General features: G+C 34.7%; 1 protein-coding gene across 2 annotated transcripts in view; it reads right to left on the bottom strand.

Annotated features, from left to right (window-relative positions):
* The window catches only part of LOC149791549 (tetratricopeptide repeat protein 21B-like), a 104,195-nt gene that overhangs the window by 72,468 nt on the left and 10,102 nt on the right, over positions 1–21,625 (bottom strand). Inside the window, exons 4-9 of one of the 2 annotated variants that reach the window (XM_089970086.1) lie at positions 17,006–17,070; positions 13,503–13,604; positions 8,046–8,128; positions 5,046–5,243; positions 2,397–2,481; positions 504–602 (exon numbers count right to left, since the gene is read on the bottom strand). In XM_089970086.1, coding sequence (XP_089826212.1) covers positions 504–602; positions 2,397–2,481; positions 5,046–5,243; positions 8,046–8,128; positions 13,503–13,604; positions 17,006–17,070 — 632 coding nt within the window. Of the gene's footprint in view, positions 1–503; positions 603–2,396; positions 2,482–5,045; positions 5,244–8,045; positions 8,129–12,471; positions 12,537–13,502; positions 13,605–17,005; positions 17,071–21,625 lie in introns of those variants that run through there. The other variant, XM_089970087.1, reaches the window with a different exon arrangement.

Below are 21,625 nucleotides of genomic sequence, written 5' to 3'. Positions count from 1 at the left end.
TACTCATAGGTAATGAGTTGCTTCCCTTTATTTATACATACTATACAGACAAAAAGATGTTTTTCATCTTTCTGAAAGAGTTGAATTCATATGTAGCACAGAAATTTATCCTAATGTAATGTGATCAGGTAATGCATGTGGTGGAGAAATCACATTTTTATCAGAACATAAATTCATGGATTGAGAAAAGAGTCTGCCTATTTCTACAAAAGGATGATTGTTTGTAGAGACTTTAAATGCATGGTTTTTAGCACACAAAAATGTAAGAAAGTTGCTTCCACATTAAAAAGTGCAAATTCACAGTACCTAGCATCACATAAAAATTGTGTGCAGTAGTTGCTGAGACTGATATTTTATGTCTCTTTTTGTCAAGAGGAATATAATTTTTCAATGTACTTAAATTTCTAGATAGTTTATCATGAGTGTGGCTGCTGTAGATTTTGATTTTTGAACAAATCAAATATCTGGACCTGTGGTACAACTTTGATTGCTAATTTACTCACCATTCTGCACAAGCACTGTGTCATGCTGAAGTAGAGCCAGGGGTTCTTGGGTTCAAACCTGTCCAGTGTTGTTATTATGTCTCCAATCTTGGCTGCAGCCTGAATTAATGAAACATGTAATGTAAAACCTCCTCATCTGACAAACTGAAAAAAGACAATCACCAAAAAAGCACAGAATGACAATTTCTCCTTTCTACCTCTAATTGCTGAATTAATCTATGATATTCCTGATCTCTAATATTTTCCAATCAGCCACTATAGCAGTCATATTGGATGTATCATTGGCATCATTTTCTTTAGGGCAAACTAGACACTATTATAATATATTTGGTGAAATCCCAATTAAAATATACCCATATATTCAACAGAATTAGTAAAAATATTTTCAGTATGTTTGTTGTGGCAGCCATATTGGATGTCTTTTGGGCTCCATTTTCATTCAGAATCAACTGAATATCGTAACAAGTCTTTTGGCAAAAACATGTTGACATGATTAAAGTATCTGACTGCATGGTGGTCCTTTTGAATGTCAAATTGGTACCATTTTCATTCAGGGCAAATTAGATATCACAATATTCTTCTATGAAAACCCAATGTTGATATGCCCTTCCATTTAGAAGAAGGAATAATAAGATTTTCAAGATGGCTACCACGTGGCCATACTAGATATCAGACTGGTACTATTTTCATTTAGCATAAACTAAATGATCATTAAAAGTCTTGTGATGAAAATCAGTCTAGGATGAGAAGTGATATCACATCATATACAATATTTATTTAAGACCAACGAGAAAACATAAAGTCTTCTAGTGAAAACCACATGATGATAGGACTTTCTGTTCAGGAGGAGTAGCAATAACAAGATTTTCAAGATGGCTGCTGTGGTGGCCATATTGGTTGTCCAATTCACATAATTTTCATGTACGTTTTGGTTTGGTTCTGTGGGTTCAATGCCATTTTTCAGCACACAGTAGGCTATACATGGCAGCCAGTGGGAAGAAACAATGACTTTCTCAAATAAAATGATGGTTGAAATGAGACTGGAACCCCCAGAGACAGTGGTGATATGTCAGTGATCTGTAGTCAAATGCCGTAGACCAATCAGCCAGGACAGGTCCACTTTCATTTAGGACCAAATATAAATCATTAGAAGTCTTTTAGTGAAAACCCATGCTATTATGACCAGCCATTTGCGGGGAGTAGCAATAACAAACTTAGCCATATTAGATACTGGAACATGACCATTTTCATTTAGGCCCAATAAGATCATGGCTGAATGTGTATAAAGTCTTATGCCAAGCCTCCAAGAAGCTTAGGAGTAGCAGAGGAAAAGAACTTATGCTAATGGTCAAAAGGATATTGGACAATGTACGATGGCAGCCATCCCATAAGCTCTTCTGATCTATGACCAGTAGAGCTCAACAGGTGAAAATAAAACTTGGCAAACGCATCCTCAATATTCTTAAAAATCTCAATTCCAAATTTAAGTCCTTCTAAAGTTGATCGAAATAAAATTTACAAGAGATGACAGCCATTGGTATCAGTTAATGTTTAATTTTAGGAAAGGCAAAGTAGCTTGTTGGTAGTGTCCGACTCTTAATCCAAATGTCAGAAGTTCAATATTTGTCCAAGCCAGCCTAGGTTGACTAGCTTGGTATGTCGCTGTCAAAGACTTCCATTTCCTTGGTATGATAACTAGAGCCAATAATGTGTCAAAAGTGCCTCTAAAAATCAACTAGCAAATCAATGAATATGGCAGGGTATAAAATATATTATTCTGCTTCAACCTCATTCCTTCCTGGACTGAAAACAAGCCATAAAAATGCACTCTAACAATATAAATTTGATATTGGCTGATGCACCTCCTACAAAATGGCATATTACAGATATTACCTCTCCATAATTGCCCTCTCTACACAAGAGATGTAGTGCCTGGTATCTAATTGCCTCTAGACAGTGAATATCTTGATCTAGAGCCCTAAAAAAGACCAGAAACCACAAAAATTAAGATAAAACACTGTAATGTCTGGATAAGTGGCATATCTGCATGTTTCGGGATTAGGGAGGGTCATATGTATCTATTGTTCTTATTGGATTCTGCTTAGCGTCAATGAATTCATTTATGAAGTTTCAATATTTACACTTGTTTAACACTTATTTAAAAGAAAGGAAAGACAGCAAAAGAAATAAGGTAGTAACTGTAAAAGTTACTGTAAAAAGGCACATATTTCCATTCATCAATTTAAATGCAACACAATAAATTGCCACAAAAGTGAACTTTTTTTAGATGTTTTTTTCGCACATAAATACATTTATTTAAGCCATGAAAGTCTGGTAGGCACACATACACTTATTTTTGCCATTCAAATTTAGGTAGCTGTACATTTACTTTTGGCATTAAAATTCAGGTAGCTGCACACTTATTTTTGACATTTAAAACTCACGTAGACCAGCAAACACCTATTTTGTGAAGATATGGGTAGAATATAAAGGCAAAATTGAAGCAATGTATGTAGACATACTTGAATTTTTCTTGGCAAATAAAAAGTGCATATATGTGGACGTACCTGAATTTTCAAGACAAATAATATGTTTATGTATGTCAGTCTACCAGAATTGTCATATAAATAATAGTGTATGTAGACCTACCTGAATTATCCTAGTAAATATAAGTACATTTACCACATATTTTATGACAAATAGTAAGTGCAGGTATGTGGGTCTATATGAATTTTCATGACAAATAACAAGAATATGTAATGTGGACATACCTGAATGTTCATGACAAATACTAAGTGTACGTGGGCCCACCTGAATTTTCTTGCCAACTAATATGTGTATGTATGTATGCGGGCCTACCTGAATAATCATGACAAAAATAAGTACATTATTTAGGCAAACCATATATTTAATGACCAATAGTAAGTGAAGGTATGAGGGCCTACCTGAATTTTCATGTTAAATAATAAGTGTATGTCGGCCTGCTTGAATGTTTCATGGGAAATAATAACTGTATGTGGACCTAACTGAATTTTCATGACAAATAATAAGTGTTATGTTGGCCTACCTGAATTTTACTGGCGGAGACAAGTGTCTGCTGGCCTACTTGAATTTTCAGGCAAAAATTAATGTATGCAATTAGGCCTAACTTTATTTTCACGGCATAAATAAGTGTATGTACGTGACCCTACCTGAATAATCACGGCAAATAATATGCATGGGCCTAACTTCATTTTAAAGGCAGAAAAAAGTGTATATAAGCCAATATAATTTTCATAGATAATTAGTTTGTGTGCCTATCTGAAGTTTCATAACAATATATGTGAACCTACCTGAATGTTCATGGCAAATAAAAAGTGTATGTATGTTGACTTAGCTGAATTTTTATGATAAATAAAAGATGTGTGTCAACTATCCAGAACAATCATGGTAAATAATAAGTGTATGTATGCATACCTGAATTTACATGGTAAATAAGTGTATTTAGGCCAACCTGAATTTACATGGTAAATATTAATTGTATGTACACTACCTAAATTATTATGGTAAATAAGTGTATTTAGGCCAACCTGAATTTAGATGGTAAATATTAATTGTATGTACACTACCTAAATTATTATGGTAATAAGTGTATTTAGGCCTACCTGAATTTAGATGGTAAATATTAATTGTATGTACACTACCTAAATTATTATGGTAATAAGTGTATTTAGGCCTACCTGAATTTAGATGGTAAATATTAATTGTATGTACACTACCTAAATTATTATGGTAATAAGTGTATTTAGGCCTACCTGAATTTAGATGGTAAATATTAATTGTATGTACACTTCCTAAATTATTATGGTAATAAGTGTATTTAGGCCTACCTGAATTTAGATGGTAAATATTAATTGTATGTACACTACCTAAATTATCATGGTAAATAATATGGTGTATTTAGGCCTACATGAATTATCATGGTAAATAATAACTGTATGCACAATACCTGAATTATCATGGTAAATAATATGGTGTATTTAGGCCTACATGAATTATCATGGTAAATAATAAATGTATGCACAATACCTGAATTATCAAGGTAAATAATAAGTGTATTTAGTCCTACCTGAATTATCATGGTAAATAATAAGTGTATAGACTACCTAAATTGTCAAAGTAAATAATAAGTGTATATAGACACAGCCGAATTGCCACAGCAGATAATAAGCATATTTAGGCCAACCTGAATTGCCACGGTAAACAATAAGTGTTTGTAGACATATCTGAATTTTCATGGTAAATAATAAGTGTATTAGGCCTACCTGAAATGCCATGATAAATAATAACTGTCTGTAGATATACCTGAATTAGTATGACAAAAACAAGTACATTACGTATGCCGACCAGAATATTTATGATAAATAGTAAGTGTAGGTATGTGGTAAATAATGAGTATCTGTAGGCCTACCTGAATGTTCATTAGAAATAATAAGCATATGTGGGCCTACCTGAATCATCATAAATAAAATAAGTACCCCCAATAAGTGCTGAGTTTCTTACCTCTGTGATGTTTCAAGAGTTGCTTCCCAGTCCTGCAAGGCCAGCTGAAGTTTCATTTTCTCCACAAGGGCTGGTAAGAAATTAGGGTATGTCACAATCACCTTATTTACCAGCTCTAAAGATCCACTGTAGTTGTGTCGCATTTCAAAGCACTTGGCTTTTCCAAACAATGCATCAATATCATTTGCCCCATCTTTCCTGTAATTAGATTTTTCATGTACAGTGAAATCAGAAACTATCAAATCTAAAGACTACTTGTGGGTGAAAGAAATTTTTAAAGTATAAAGCACTAGAGTAACAGCATGGTTTGCCACCACAAATCCCTATGCTCTTTACTGCATATTCCATACACTCCATCCCCCAATAGTATGCCCCCAACTTACCACACCCTCCTACCTGCACCCACCTCAGACAGTGATGCTTGGATCATAACATAAAAATTTCATCACATATATGACCTATCTTCCTGCTAAGGCTACACACATCAAGTTTGGTAAGAAAACATAATAAAATGACACTGTAATTAAAATATGTGTACATGTTACTTTCTAACCTCCTAGGAGAAAAAGATATGGGAAGATACAACTCTTGAAGATGATTAATGCATTGAAAACATAACTACGGTTTCATGAATTTCCATGCAGTTTAGGAGCTATGGTAATGACAGAAAGATGAACAGACAAAAGAAAGGTATCCCATATTAAACCATGGGGATCAAAATAAAAGAAAAATACCTCAGGGTGATCAATGCTCAACTTTCTCAAATTATGATTATAAGAAGGGTAATTACCATGTGAAATATTGCTAGATCAAGAATGAACGTTAGAAGGGTAACTACCATGTGAAATATTGCTAGATCAAGAATGAACATTAGAAGGGTAATTACCATCTGAAATATTGCTAGATCAAGAATGAACATTAGAAGGGTAATTACTATGTGAAATATTGCTAGATCAAGAATGAACATTAGAAGGGTAATTACCATGTGAAATATTGCTAAATCAAGTATGAACCTTAGAAGTCTAATTACCATGTTAAACATTGCTAGATAAAGTATGAACATTAGAAGGTCTATTACCATGTGAAATACTGCTAAATCAAATATAACCTTAGAAGGATAATTACCATGTGAAATACTGCTAAATCAAATATAAACCTTAGAAGGATAATTACCATGTGAAATATTGCTAAATCAAGTATGAACATTAGAAGTCTAATTACCATGTTAAACATTGCTAGATAAAGTATGAACATTAGAAGGTCTATTACCATGTGAAATACTGCTAAATCAAATATAAACCTTAGAAGGATAATTACCATGTGAAATACTGCTAAATCAAATATAAACCTTAGAAGGACAATTACCATGTTAAACATTGCTAGATAAAGTATGAACATTAGACGGTCTATTACCATGTGAAATACTGCTAAATCAAATATAAACCTTAGAAGGATAATTACCATGTTAAACATTGCTAGATAAAGTATGAACATTAGAAGGTCTATTACCATGTGAAATACTGCTAAATCAAATATAAACCTTAGAAGGATAATTACCATGTGAAATACTGCTAAATCAAATATAAACCTTAGAAGGATAATTACCATGTGAAATACTGCTAAATCAAATATAAACCTTAGAAGGACAATTTCCATGTGAAATATTGCTAGATAAAGCATGAAAATTATAAGGGTTATTACCATGTGAAATATTGCTAGAAGAAAGTATGACCATTCGAACGGCTATTACCATGTGAAATACTAGATAAAGTATGAACATTAAAAGGGCTATTACCATGTGAAATATTGCTAAAAACTTTGAAGTCACTCTTCAAAGATGCTGTCAAATTAATGAATTTGATTTAAATGCTGGTCATTCTGTGCTCTATAAGCTGAGATGGAAAGGGGGCATCTCAAAAACATTTTGTTAAATAAAGATAGAAAAAGCTGAATATTGAACCCCATATAGGTATTAAACATACTGATCTTGCAAAAATAATTTTGTTTTATAAAGTTATTTAACAAAAAGGAAAACAGAATGTGTGCATATATATATATATATATATATATATATATATATATATATATATATATATATATATATATATATATATATATATATATATTTCTATCTATTATTGTGTACTTGGATAAAAAAGTCATTGTAGTTTTTCTATGAACATAATGTTATATAACCATGTCCACAATAACAACTGTGCACCTTTTGTTTGTTTGCTTGCAGTAAAAATGTTATTTTAAATAAAGTCCTGCACATATTTTTAATTCTGCTTTCTTTTAGTTTCACTCAGAAAGCTTATTTATCTCTCATGTCTATTATATATGCTCAATTTGGCACACTTGCTTAGAATGTTCAAAAGACCCAAACTTTCTTTTATTCACCCAATCTATTTAATGAAAGGATTAACAAACTCATGTTATAAATAAAAACACATTTCACTGAAAAAGAAAGTCACGTCATTTTCAAAGCAGGAGACAACAACTCCATAGCCAAAACCCCACCAATTAAAATTCATTGTTTAGCAAATGAGATTTCTGGTAAGCAGACCAATTTTTAAATAGAACCCTCTCCCCCAAAACAAAGAAAAGCTTGAATTTCAAGATCAATTTCCCTGAAATAGCCTTGCTGGACTCTGTTAAGGAGAATTATTGCAATTTTATTCACACCTGAATTGCACTACTACCAATGCTAAAATAAAAAATGCCATCCCAAGAATGAAAGTCAAATCTTGGATATGATGCAATTAACTTGACACTGGAGCCAAATGTGACATCATGATTTTAATTATGAAAATATTAAGCAGATGAAAACACAGAACAAAAACATGAAGAATGGTACTGAAGAAAATGATAAAAAAATATTCTATATTGAGAGAATATTTTGAAAAGTAAATTACTATGATAAAATCTTGAAAATTTTATAAATGCGTAAGTACAAACTTTAGGCTTCAATATTTAATGTGTCTGACCTGAGACACTTACAATATTGCATCTTCAAAATATTTGATTGACTTCTTAGCTTCCCTGCCACTCATCATCTCCAACCAACCTTTCATAGTCAGGCCCTGCAATGAAAAAAAAAATAGAAATGTGTTCATGGGGCATGGATGCTACACCAGTTCCTGAAAACTGACCTACATGCAAAACCAAGCCAAATTGTGATGGACAGATTGATGGACTAAGAAATGCATGAGGACAACACTGTTTATGTCTCTAACACTGCTGAATGGCTCATAGGGTTCTAGAAAACTCTTTCAAGGACTTTTCATAGAGGTTGCAAGGATTTTCAAAAGTTTCAAGGATGGTTCATTCATTGATGTATGTGTGTGTGTTTGTGCATGTGTGTGTGTGATTTGGATTTTTAACGTAGCTTTAGCAATTTGCAGTCATATTACTACAATGTCTGTAGTGTGGCAGTTTATAGTAATGTCTAGCACTGAGACATCATGCCGCAGACATGTAGCATGATGTCCCACCCAGTCACATTATCCTGAAACCAAGCCAACCAGTCCTAACACTAAACTCTTAATGCTGAGCACCTAGCAAGGCAGCTGCTAGTACCATTTTTAAAAGTCTTTGAAATGATTCAGCCAAGGTTCGAACCCGCAACCTCCCACATCCGAGGCAGAAGCTCTAACCACTAGGCCCCTGGAGCAGTCTCATTCATATGTAAATTGAACAGTCTCTATATGTTGCTCTGTTTATCACTGAATACAGGACAAAGCCTTAAAATGGGGAGAGAGTTGATATTTTCTTTTGAATCAGGATATTTTTTATATTTTTTTTACCCCACCCCCAAAAAATTACTGTTTAAAATTCATAATGAATATCTGTTCTTTCAACAAATCAGTGCAGGAAAATGTTTTTCAAGACGTGATAACATTATCCCATGTCAATTGAATCATACAATTTTTTTAATTTATTTACTCATTATCCGTGAAAAATATGTACTTAGTACAAGTTCTGAATTTCAAAAGAGATCAAATTCATTGTTTTATCATTCTGTATTTTTTGGGGTGTTTTTTGAGAGGGATTTCAAGAAGTCTGTCCACAAAATTCATGACTTTTAAAGGATAAACCCAATATTTACAGAAAATTCAAGGATTTTCAAAGCAACCAATGAAATTCAAGGATTTTCAAGGCAACCAATGAAATTAAAGTTTTTCAAAGTTTTATGAAACCATGTGGCATGGTGACATAAAAGAACCTTAGAAATGTGTTTATTAAGCATGGATGCACCAACACAGTGTCTGAAAGCCCAACTAAAACAACTGAACCAACTGTTGATTGCCTGAAGGGCACATACAAATAACGTTCATACTATTATTATAAATGAACTTCATCTTTTACGGGATATGTTAAGTCATGAAGCTTGAAAATTGATTATATGCCGTATAAACACCAGCAGCAAAGTGGAGAATCCTCGTGTGTAGTATGTAATCATTTTTCAAGCTTTATGACTTCATAATCCTGTAAACTATGAAGTTCAATTCCTATAATTACAATTAGTTATCAAAATAATAAGTACTCTCAAGAAATGAAATAACAAGACTATATTTAACTATTGTTTATTTCATTTCAGCCTTGTCTAATTCTGAATGGACCTATCCTACTGGGGGGGCTCAGCAAACTTTAACTTCATGGGATTGTCTGCACAGGCTGGGTAATGTCATGGATATACTGCACTGAAAAGGCCTAATGTAAGGTCCAGAACTGTCATGATACTTGATTGGTTCAATCCTGAATTTGCCAATAACAGCAAAACCATTTTTCCTTATGAGTCGATGAATTCAAAGCATGGATCAGTCTCATCCCAACAGAGCTGAAAATTTCTTTGTATTTTAGTAGTGTCATATTTGACATTTTGCTGCTGCAGAGTCTGACATATCTTTTTCGACTTCACAATCAGAGGCAGTCTTATAAACTACCTCTCTGCCATTCACATATTTTCCTTCTTTGAATTTTCCTCATTAACTTAAAATTATAATTTAATTACAAATTAATTTAGCAAACTTGTTATATTTCAGTAGTAAACATCACCCTGCTTGACAACTTCTAATGTGATCACAAAATACATTTTTGTCCTTTAAATATGAATGGAGAAAGCTCCTTAATTAGAATAAGCCACTAACAGTCTTGCTTCAAACGTAATATAGGAGGTAGAAGGTAATTCTTTGTATCATCAAATAAAAATCAAGGAATCATCACTGCCAATTTATCAATTCATATAGCAAACTGACACCTATGTCTGTGAACAGCATTTCCTTAATTTAATTGGATTGGCTCAGGGTATCATCAAAGGAAGTGCCATTCATGAGGATCTGGTGTGAGTAAACACAATATAATGAATCTGTTTAATACACTGCTAATTAATATCAGCTTTGTTTTGTTTCAGGTCTTTTGATTGGCTAATAATTCAGATTTGCGCAATATGGAGTCAAGCAGTAACAGAATGTGCACACATGCATCAGTCATCAATGATCAACAGTAGACATAGAGAGGGGTACAGTTAAGTATTCAGTTTTTCTGGAGGACATGAATTGCCAGATAAAGGTAGATAACGTGATCAGAACATGAAAATAGGCACCTGCCTGTGTTATTTTTTAAAAATAGGAAAGAAGCACTTGTCCCACACTAGCAATTTAGACATTTAACAAGCCTGACTTCAAAATCAATAGTTTGGGACATAAACGTCCTGCTGTGAGAACAAGAGTCCTGAGAATGGCACACTATACAACTGCTCTGTTAATTAGTCCTCTTTGTAGATAACTGAAATTTTGTGCAGAAACCATTATTTTTCTTTCAGTTGCAGTACCCTTAATTGCTGATCTTTTTGCCTCCAAATCTAATGGCTTCTTCCTCAGCCTGAGTGCAAGTCACCTATAGTCTGGTCCCAATTTGTGATGTGGAAATAATGTCATTGTGTGGAGAAAAAAATATTCTGCTTTCACTCAGTGACCATCATGTTTGATCTTTTGACCGCTAAATCAATATTTTTCTTCAGTCACATGGACTTTTGCCTGTTGACGCCCAACTTTATAAGGTTCATCTTAACCCAGGTGCAAGCCATCCATAAAGTTTCATAGCTATATATGGTGGGCAATTTGAGTTTTTGTGTGGAAACAAAACTGGCTGCAGACATATGGCAGAGGTCTCTTTAGGATTTTAAAAGTAGGAGTCCAACCAGCAAAAGCTGCAGTCACCATAAGCATAATGAGTATACCTGAAGTGGCTAAATGTCCAGATGATAATAACCAGTGGTTGTCATCCAGTTTAATTTTCCAAATTCTTTACACCATTGACATATACATCTTGTTGGTCCATTAGACTGAGACTGAGATTTGTCAATTCAACCAAAGGCTCTATACCAAACACTAAGCCAGGCATCACACACTATCTTACACTTGGGTACTGTTCCATCTGATCTATCAGTTCTAGGAACTTCAGCACTCTTCTGAATCTCATTACGATCTTCATCAGTTTGCTGTTTAATCCAAAAATACTTATCCAAATTTTGCAAACAACATTTTGTCTAAGTTTCGACATGTCTTTATTTCGATGTCACATGCACTACTTGTTCTGCTAAACTAGGAAATGAACACACTAAAGAAAGCTAATTTTGTTCATCTGACTTACTCTTATAATGACCACATGTACATCTCCGTGTCTTTCTGCCCCTGAATTCAGTCATTGTAAATATCAGTACATTTTCCCACCACTCAGCAGCTAGTAAAAGTCTTCGAACTTGCCACCCCACTATTGCATCATGTTCTTTAGATGTACTCTTACAATGACAACATGTACATATGGATGCCTTTCAGCCACTGAATTCTGTCATTGTAAATATCAGCAGAGCTAAAATGATCAAATGATCAACACATTTTCACACTCAGCTGGTGGTTGAAGCAGGACTGGCAAGCCTTTGAATTTGCTGCCCAGCTATTGCATGCATAAGGAGGACTCCTGTGTAAATGATTTTCTGCATCTCAGATTTTAAAAAATTGCATCCAAATATGTGATTGAGCATTTCCTACACCTCTATAAGAATAGATGGACAGATATACCGTTGAATGAATGGAACATCATAACATAATATGATTTGCCTTTACCTTAATGATAAATGAGACTGAGGCCCAAGCTTGTAACTAACCTCTCTAGATTCTGGATGGATCTTGAGCATCTTGTCAATGTACTCTCTGGCCTTATCATATTTGCCTGTATTATGCATAGTACAGGCATAAGTATATAGATGAGACTGAGGCCCAAGCTTGTAACTAACCTCTCTAGATTTTGGATTGATTTTGAGCATCCTGTCAATGTACTCTCTGGCCTCATCATATCTACCTGTATTATGCATAGTACAGGCATAAGTATATAGATGAGACTGAGGCCCAAGCTTGTAACTAACCTCTCTAGATTCTGGATTGATTTTGAGCATCCTGTCAATGTACTCTCTGGCATTATCATATTTGCCTGTATTATGCATAGTACAGGCATAAGTATATAGATGAGACTGAGGCCCAAGCTTGTAACTAACCTCTCTAGATTTTGGATTGATTTTGAGCATCCTGTCAATGTACTCTCTGGCCTCATCATATCTACCTGTATTATGCATAGTACAGGCATAAGTATATAGATGAGACTGAGGCCCAAGCTTGTAACTAACCTCTCTAGATTCTGGATTGATTTTGAGCATCCTGTCAATGTACTCTCTGGCATTATCATATTTGCCTGTATTATGCATAGTACAGGCATAAGTATATAGATGAGACTGAGGCCCAAGCTTGTAACTAACCTCTCTAGATTTGGATTGATTTTGAGCATCCTGTCAATGTACTCTCTGGCCTTATCATATTTGCCTGTATTATGCATAGTACAGGCATAAGTATATAGATGAGACTGAGGCCCAAGCTTGTAAGTAACCTCTCTAGATTTTGGATTGATTTTGAGCATCCTGTCAATGTACTCTCTGGCCTTATCATATTTGCCTGTATTATGCATAGTACAGGCATAAGTATATAGATGAGACTGAGGCCCAAGCTTGTAACTAACCTCTCTAGATTCTGGATTGATTTTGAGCATCCTGTCAATGTACTCTCTGGCCTCATCATATCTACCTGTATTATGCATAGTACAGGCATAAGTATATAGATGAGACTGAGGCCCAAGCTTGTAACTAACCTCTCTAGATTCTGGATTGATTTTGAGCATCCTGTCAATGTACTCTCTGGCATTATCATATTTGCCTGTATTATGCATAGTACAGGCATAAGTATATAGATGAGACTGAGGCCCAAGCTTGTAACTAACCTCTCTAGATTCTGGATTGATTTTGAGCATCCTGTCAATGTACTCTCTGGCATTATCATATTTGCCTGTATTATGCATAGTACAGGCATAAGTATATAGATGAGACTGAGGCCCAAGCTTGTAACTAACCTCTCTAGATTCTGGATTGATTTTGAGCATCCTGTCAATGTACTCTCTGGCCTTATCATATTTGCCTGTATGGAATAGAAATACACCTGCATAGTACAGGCCCTGAAAAAAATAATAATATTAAAAATGACAGTTGAAACATCACAAATTTCTGTAATAGAACAAGCCTGGGTAGGTAAGGACTGTTCCAGAACTAAAAAGGGATGAGAAATGTTGTAGAGCACTTGATTGCCTTAAATATGGGTGGGGGGGTAAATTGGTAATCCAAACTGTACAATGGTGTTATGCTGAGAGGTCAAGTTAAAATCAGATGGGTACTGGAGTTTGTAAACCAGGATGATCTAGAGATGACATGTCTGCCCAGCCCCAAGCTACTTACTAAAAGTATTCTATGAATCAGTTTATATATTAATTAAACTAGTACCATATGGCCAAGCATCCTCAGTTTATAAAGCACTATATATGCTACACTTTCTCACCAAGAAAACAAAAATACTGAATGTTAAAATTCTAAGCATAAAAAAGGCATACTGATGCAACTTGCTCCACATGTGTACACAGCCAAATGGAAAAATCATGACAAATGTATATCAACATTATTACAAGTCTTTATATAAATAACAGAAAATAGTGAGAAGCAACAAGCTTTTAAATTCAACAAATTTCCCTTAAACACAAAATGAAAAATGAAAACAGAACTGATGTTATTGCAAATTAAATCCCATATAATCCTAGAATTCTAACACATGTCCTATTGATTAAAGTTCTGAATAAACTTTAGTGGTATTCCAAACTAAAACCAATGCTGGAAGTGTTGATGTGCCTGTTATGGCCTGCATCACAGTGATGTGCCAACAGTCTTTTACTCAATCACAAAAATACAATCTAAGATTATATCCTATTTGAATATTACCATAAATCAAAGTCTCTCTTTCCAAGAATGTTATTTTTTAGCACTTTATATTTCCGGAGAAGAATAACTTGAATTAAATAATTTTAATAAATCAATTCCAGCCCAAATGAAATGCTGGACACATCAATAATACAACCTGTCATTTACCAAATTTTACATTAAAATTGTAGTAAAAGATATTCTAATTATAGCTAAGATTTTATCTTGTAAACATTTGTTCTGTCTTGAGTGAAAATTTCCATTAGAAAATGCTACTTGTAACCTGTCAGATCTTATAGCAAGATAGAATAATTTCAGGTTACAAGTAGCATTTTCTAATGGAAATTTCATCGTTCCCAAGGTGACACTTGAACTTAGAGAAAATATGTTGGGGGTGGGGGATTCATAATATATGAACATCAACTGAATCAATCATATATCTATATATATATATATTCTCGACTACAAGTTCTTTAAACATTAATACAAACTGTGATAAACGATGTCCCAGGTTCAAATCTAGTACAAGACCCCAATTGTTACGTATGCCAAAGCAAAATTATCATTGCAAAGAGAGGTTCAAAATTCAAATCAACTACAAGACCACAACTGTTACATGACACAAAGTAAAACAGTCATTAAGGATCAATTCTAGCATTTCTACTTTAATGTCAGCTTAAAAGTCTTGTGGTATGTGCACTTAACTGAAATACACCTCTCCCTCGATAACTCGCGCACACTGGGGTCCAAAAACATAGACCACACTATAAGCAACGCGCGAGTTACCGAGGGACCTCCAAAAATTGAGGAGAAAAAAATCGCATTGACATCGAGAAAACTGTAAGGGAGAGCGGCATTAGGGAACTGGGCTGTTTAATGACTGAATCCTCATTTTCACTTCAATAATAATTTGTAATAATGCGCTTTTTCTAATGAAGTTGTTTGTTATTCTGTTTAAATAACATATTTTTTCCCCCAAAATATGAAAGATCGTTCCAAATGGTTTGAACAACCATCACGTGTATTATGTCACTGCTTTTTGTTTTCTTGACGAGTCTGGTTCCCGTAGTGGTGTTCAGGTGGCACTCTACAGTTTCGTATTTTGCATAGGGTTAGGATTTTAAAGAAAAAGATTTCCCTGGCTTTCCTCACTGGTTATACTGGCTATTTAAAAAAGACCTTGTATATCTTATGTATAATGCAAAGAACCTTTAATTCCGTTTATTTTGGTGTATGATTGTCGGGTGTACTATGGGTTATAGAGCATACAGCTTGGCCTTACTTCAGATGTGCACCTTTCAAAAAAGTGCTAGCTCTACTTGGTCATTTTCACTTCCTGAACTTCAGAGGTAACTTGTATAAAAAAGAGCCAGTAACTTTTTTTTACATTTTATATATTTGGTAATTCATTCATTGCACTTTGAGAAGCTGGTATTGTCTAGTCTGGCAAAATTCATTTTCCCTATTTTAATAGCTGCTATGTATAGTGTACTTTAGACTAATTCAGGCTGATTTTTTAACACAAGGGAGCAGTCATTTTAGTTAGCAGTGTGCTTAAATCATGTAAAATTTCAAAAGTACAATATCCAAAAGAAATATCCACATTACATTAATGTAGCATAGAGGTATGCCAACATTCTCTCCATTGTGCATGTTTTAAATGCGAACTACTTCACCTTACATACGTCACTCTCTCAAAAGTACATATTATCTGGCGAGCGCCCCCTCAATAGTATCTTGCCAAATCAGTAGTCCATAATTTGGGAACTAGACTAACTGTTGATACACCACCAAACAAGATTCCTTTCTTTTCAAAAACACACAACATTTATTTCATGACACGTCTATGTCGAAACTCTATTTTTTATTGTTCAATTAGTACAATGTTAATGTCGTGATTTCAGTGGAAGTAATAATGAAATTTCTTATCATCCCTGAGGATATCTCTAAATGCCAGTTCAAGAATTCTCTGAAATTCGCTTGCTCACAATGGTCCGTATCTGTGAAATCAAGCTCCATATTTTACGAAGTATTCATTTTGCTTGGCTGCCTTGTTATCTTTGATCACAGTTATGAAAGAGTCGGTTAATTTAAGGTAGTTTCTGTTACATACACAATAACATTTATTACACTGTTCGATTGATCAAATGAAGTGAGTTCACCCAACATACGACCGAGGCCGCTGGATTTTAAGTTAGTCCGATTCTTGTGCCTTTTAACTTTTCTTTTATTCCACCTCCACTTTTTATTATTCAAAAGACATAATTAACATGATAATACAAAGTATGCCAGCTTTTAATTCAGTGCAACAATACAACAAATACTTCTGCAAGTCAGTTATCAAAACATGGTCAGCACTTAATTAGGTTCTCAGAGATTTTCTTCAAGTTCAACAAATAGGGATACATTTTTGGGGTATTTTCAGGTTTAAAAAATGGGATCCACGCCTGACACCGTGTTATAAGCAGGTTCGTGAGTTATCAGAGCGTGAGTTATCAAGGGAGTGGTGTACAGGTATCACTGAGTTTGTTCTAAATGGCAGCTATATTCTGTCATTTCTTATTAATATCAGATTAACATGGAACAATTAATCAATTAATATACTACTTGCCAGTTCTCCAGCCTGCTTTCTCTCTGTCTTTAGCTGAGCATCTAGATTTTGTACAGCTTCTCTGTCTGTAAAATAACATGTATAATTAAGGCAGTTTCAGATTTAAAGATGAAGGGTTAAAAGCAAACAGTTTAATTAAAAATGGCCGATGTAGATCATCGATATTATTCTAATTGTTTTATGTTGATAAATCCAATCAAATTTTGATGGCTGTGTCATTTTAAAATACTGCCTTCCATCTCTGAAACCCCCAATTTATCATGCAAAAACAACAAACTTCATACTGTCTAGCTTACGCAGATCTGTCCCAATTTTTCATTGTTACCCTTCTAATCTTTTTATCTTTCTTTAAAAACATTTGTTATTGAACTTTGGCATTGTTAACCTTTAACCTTTTATTGTCATAAAAGAGTAAATTTTTACCTTAAATAGAAAGTGTTTATATTCCATAAGACATTAGAAATTTTTAGCCTTTATATTTTTACAGCCCTTTTAAGATACATACCACTAAAATTTCAGGTTTATTGGGAAGTATTTATCTCCTAAATGTTGTTAATATTTTTTTCCCTTTATAGTTTTAGAACTATGCCTTTTAACTGGCACTGTAAAGTTAAGACTGTCCTTTGAGTCCACTGCATTTCTTGAATAGATGTCCTTTATCATTGCAAAGAATTAATCTGAATCATGTTTACCCATATTCTCTAGTTTTAGAATTAGCGAACAACAGTTTTGTTTTTGAGGATTTGATGGTCTCAATATTTGTTTTATCATCAGTTCAGTTTTACTGATGACACATTCAAAATTTGGTGTCGAATTAGCACTAGGATGGCATAACATGATTTCCAACAAAGTTAACAAAACCAAATTGTAAACCGGTCCAACCTTCCAGTCACCTAAGATTTTGATGCAACTTTAAACCCGTAGTTATAGTTGGAAGGCTATTACAAAGGGAAATTGATTCATCAAATTGTTACAATCCTAAATACGATCATGACATCTCACCAAACATACATTCATTGCTCTAAAAAAACAAATGTATTAGTAATAAGGCTAGTGTCTTGGCTTAGGATAATTTAAAGCTATCAGGTTCAACTGGAGGTATCTGACACGTTGTTTACATGTGCTTCTAAAATAACTTCAAATGGACCTGATAGTTTCTAGCATCTTTGGTATGAATATGAAACTGAATTTTAGATCAGGTTTCTTTTTGATAATATCTATTTGCTCTCATGCAGTAAGAAACATCCAATACCTGATGAATCCATCTCTTCCATGCTTGTTTAGCAAATAAAGTGCTAAAAAATCAATTGGTTATGGATGCGGTTTGATGTTTTAATGGACAGCAATGAAATTCTTTTAGTGCCATGGCAAGTGAGGTAAAGTGCTTTGCCTAAGGACACACTACGGTCACTGACCTGGGCTGACACAAAAAGGTAGGATTTGAATTTGCACTCTCATGGGCACGAGTCCAGCAAGCTAACTTCTGATACATCAGGATTCTTTTCTCATTTAATCTCTTCTTGCAGGCAAGTGTGTCTAGCTTATCATCATTGAGCTGCTGAGATGTAAGTCACACAAGAGTTGTCTCCACTTGGAAGAAGGGATTGGTGGCAAATCCCATTAAAATGTCATTTGGTGGCGCTTTACAGTTTCGTATTTTGCATAGGGTTGGAATTTTAAGGAAAAAGAATTTCCCATGATTTCTTCACTGGTTATACTTGCTATATAATAAAGACTTTGTATATCTTAGGTGCTGTTAAAAGAACTTTTAATTCCCTCTTAATTTGGTATATGATTGATGGGTGTAATTTAGGTTCTAGAGTATACAGCTTGGGCTCACTTAAGATGTGCTCATTTAAAAAAACTGCTAGCTCCGCATGGTCATTTTCACTTCCTGGACTTCAGAGGTAAATTGTTGAAAAAAGAGCCAATAACTTTTTTTACTTTTCAGGTATTTTGTACTTGGTTCATTGCACTTTTAGTAAATGCTATTGTCTACTTCAGCAAAATTTGTTTTCCCTATTTTAATAATTGCTAAAGTTAGTGTACTTTTGATTAATTCTGGTTAATTTGTCAAGCACAGGGGAGCATCCATTTTGTTGTACCGTGTGCTTAGATCATGTACAATTTCCACAAGTACAGTATCCAAAGAAATGTCAGCCACATTACATAAAAGTAACACGGAGGTATGCCAACAAAATCTCTATTGTGCATGTTACAAATGCAAACAACTTCACCTTACCTACGTCACTCTCTCAAAAGTTCAAAATAACTGGTGAGCACCCCCTTTACCACTGGCACGTAGCTGTACTCTCTATAAAGAATAATACAATCATCTTGTGGCCTAGGGAGGGTGAGTACTCTCTACTAGGCAATAATGTAATTGTGTTGTGGCCTAGGTAGGGTGAGTACTCTCTACTAGGCAATAATGTAATTGTGTTGTGGCCTAGGTAGGGTGAGTACTCTCTACTAGGCAATAATGTAATTGTGTTGTGGCCTAGGTAGGGTGAGTACTCTCTACTAGGCAATAATGTAATTGTGTTGTGGCCTAGGTAGGGTGAGTACTCTCTACTAGGCAATAATGTAATTGTGTTGTGGCCTAGGTAGGGTGTGCACATATTACTGCCATGTAAGTATTAGTGAAAGAAAAATCATTATTTTAGCACAAACAAAATTAGTTCGTTATTCAAATACTCTACCCAATTAAAATACATTAATATAAAAGGTAAGCGGAAGTGGCAGTTACATCAATATACCATGGATGTGGTTTTGTCTGCAGTCCCCTAATGCAAGTGAAGTTTTGAGTCCTGTGTGAAATTCAAATTAGGGTTAGCACATGACTATGCATTGACAAAGCTTGGGAAAATATTTCCCTCCCACAAATCCAGCTGAAGTAGAGTAACCCATCTTTTTGAAGTTGCTGCATGATACTGGAATATAACCTGCTGTCCTGCTGGTTAAGTCTGACCAAGCCAAACCATGCTCTAGTATGAATGATGCAGGAAAATAACCTGTTATCCTGCTGGTATACAGCTAACCAAGGCAAACCATGCTCTAGTATGAATGATGCAGGAAAATAACCTGTCATCCTGCTGGTATACATCTAACCAAGCCAAACCAAGCTCTAGTATGAATGATGCAGGAAAATAACCTGTTATCCTGCTGGTATACAGCTAACCAAGGCAAACCATGCTCTAGTATGAATGATGCAGGAACATAACCTGTTATCCTGCTGGTATAAGTCTAAACAAGCCAAACCAAGCTCTAGTATGAATGATGCAGGAAAATAACCTGTTATCCTGCTGGTATACATCTAACCAAGCCAAACCAAGCTCTAGTATGAATGATGCAGGAAAATAACCTGTTATCCTGCTGATATACATCTAACCAAGCCAAACCAAGCTCTAGTATGAATGATGAAGGAAAATAACCTGTTATCCTGCTGGTATAAGTCTAACTAAGCCAAACCAAGCTCTAGTACAAATGATGCAGGAAAATAACCTGTTATCCTGCTGGTATACATCTAACCAAGCCAAACCAAGCTCTGGTATGAATGATGCAGGAAAATAACCTGTTATCCTGCTGGTATGCAGTAACCAAGCCAAACCAAGCTCTAGTATGAATGATGCAGGAAAACAGCCTGTTGTCCTGCTGGTATAGGTCTCACTAGGTACAAAATGAGTTGTTTATTGATCACTAAGGTAAGAGCTGAGAACAATGTCTCCGATCTCCATCCCACTGCTATGATAGTGTCAGGTAGAGAAAATCAGTGGTCAAATGATATGTTAGTAATGACTAAGTTATCCTGATATGCGCAAGAAATTCAACTGATCTTGGTTTAATTCCTTATGAGCAAAGGTGATAACCCACTGCTTCCAGGACAATATTGCCCGAGGTGAGATATTGTATTTTCTTTTAATGGTAACAAGTCAAGACCTCCACTGTTTGACTAGCTCATTTTGTTTCAGATACCACTTGGGAACCCTTGCAGGATCCCAAAGATGTCCTGAAAATAAAGGTCCAAAGAAGACAGAGGTTTCAAGATAAAATACTAATGTCATAACAGTGAAAGCTGGGACATCTTGAGTAAAGCCAAGCAAGCACGATGTAACTGCAGATAATGTGGACTGACCAACAATGCATGTACCTCAGTGATTCTGCTTAGTGTAACCAGCATCACTAGGAAGCACGTATTGTATCATGCGAATCAAGCTGATACTGGACATTGTTAAAGTATACAGGAAGGTCACAGAAGTGCCTCAAACATCCTTTCGATGGTGTCTAAATGTGTCTGAGATAGTATAACATTAGTGATTGATAGTGATGAGGCTAATTTCTCCGTGAATAACCAAAGAAAGAAGTTTGTTCCTGTACTATGGAAGCTTTTAAAAGTGAGAGCTGTGACTGAGAATTATTTTCTCCTAAAAGTCTGACATCGTATCTCAAGGATACCAAATTACTATGGAAACCAGTGCTGCTAAAGAAGCCACTAAAAACACAATTCTTGAACATCATATCCACAGGAACATGCATACCAAGTTAGATATATATAAAAAAATGGAACAACCACTGTGAAGAAGTTGACAAAAGGTTTTCCATTTGGTTTCTATCCGTGATTTC

The sequence above is a fragment of the Sinohyriopsis cumingii genome, chromosome 9, assembly GCF_028554795.1.
Source record: "Sinohyriopsis cumingii isolate HCF-2022 chromosome 9, ASM2855479v2, whole genome shotgun sequence".
Taxonomy (NCBI): domain Eukaryota; kingdom Metazoa; phylum Mollusca; class Bivalvia; order Unionida; family Unionidae; genus Sinohyriopsis; species Sinohyriopsis cumingii.
Note: the sequence above shows the minus strand (reverse complement) of the source record. Positions and strands in the feature narration are given on the sequence as shown.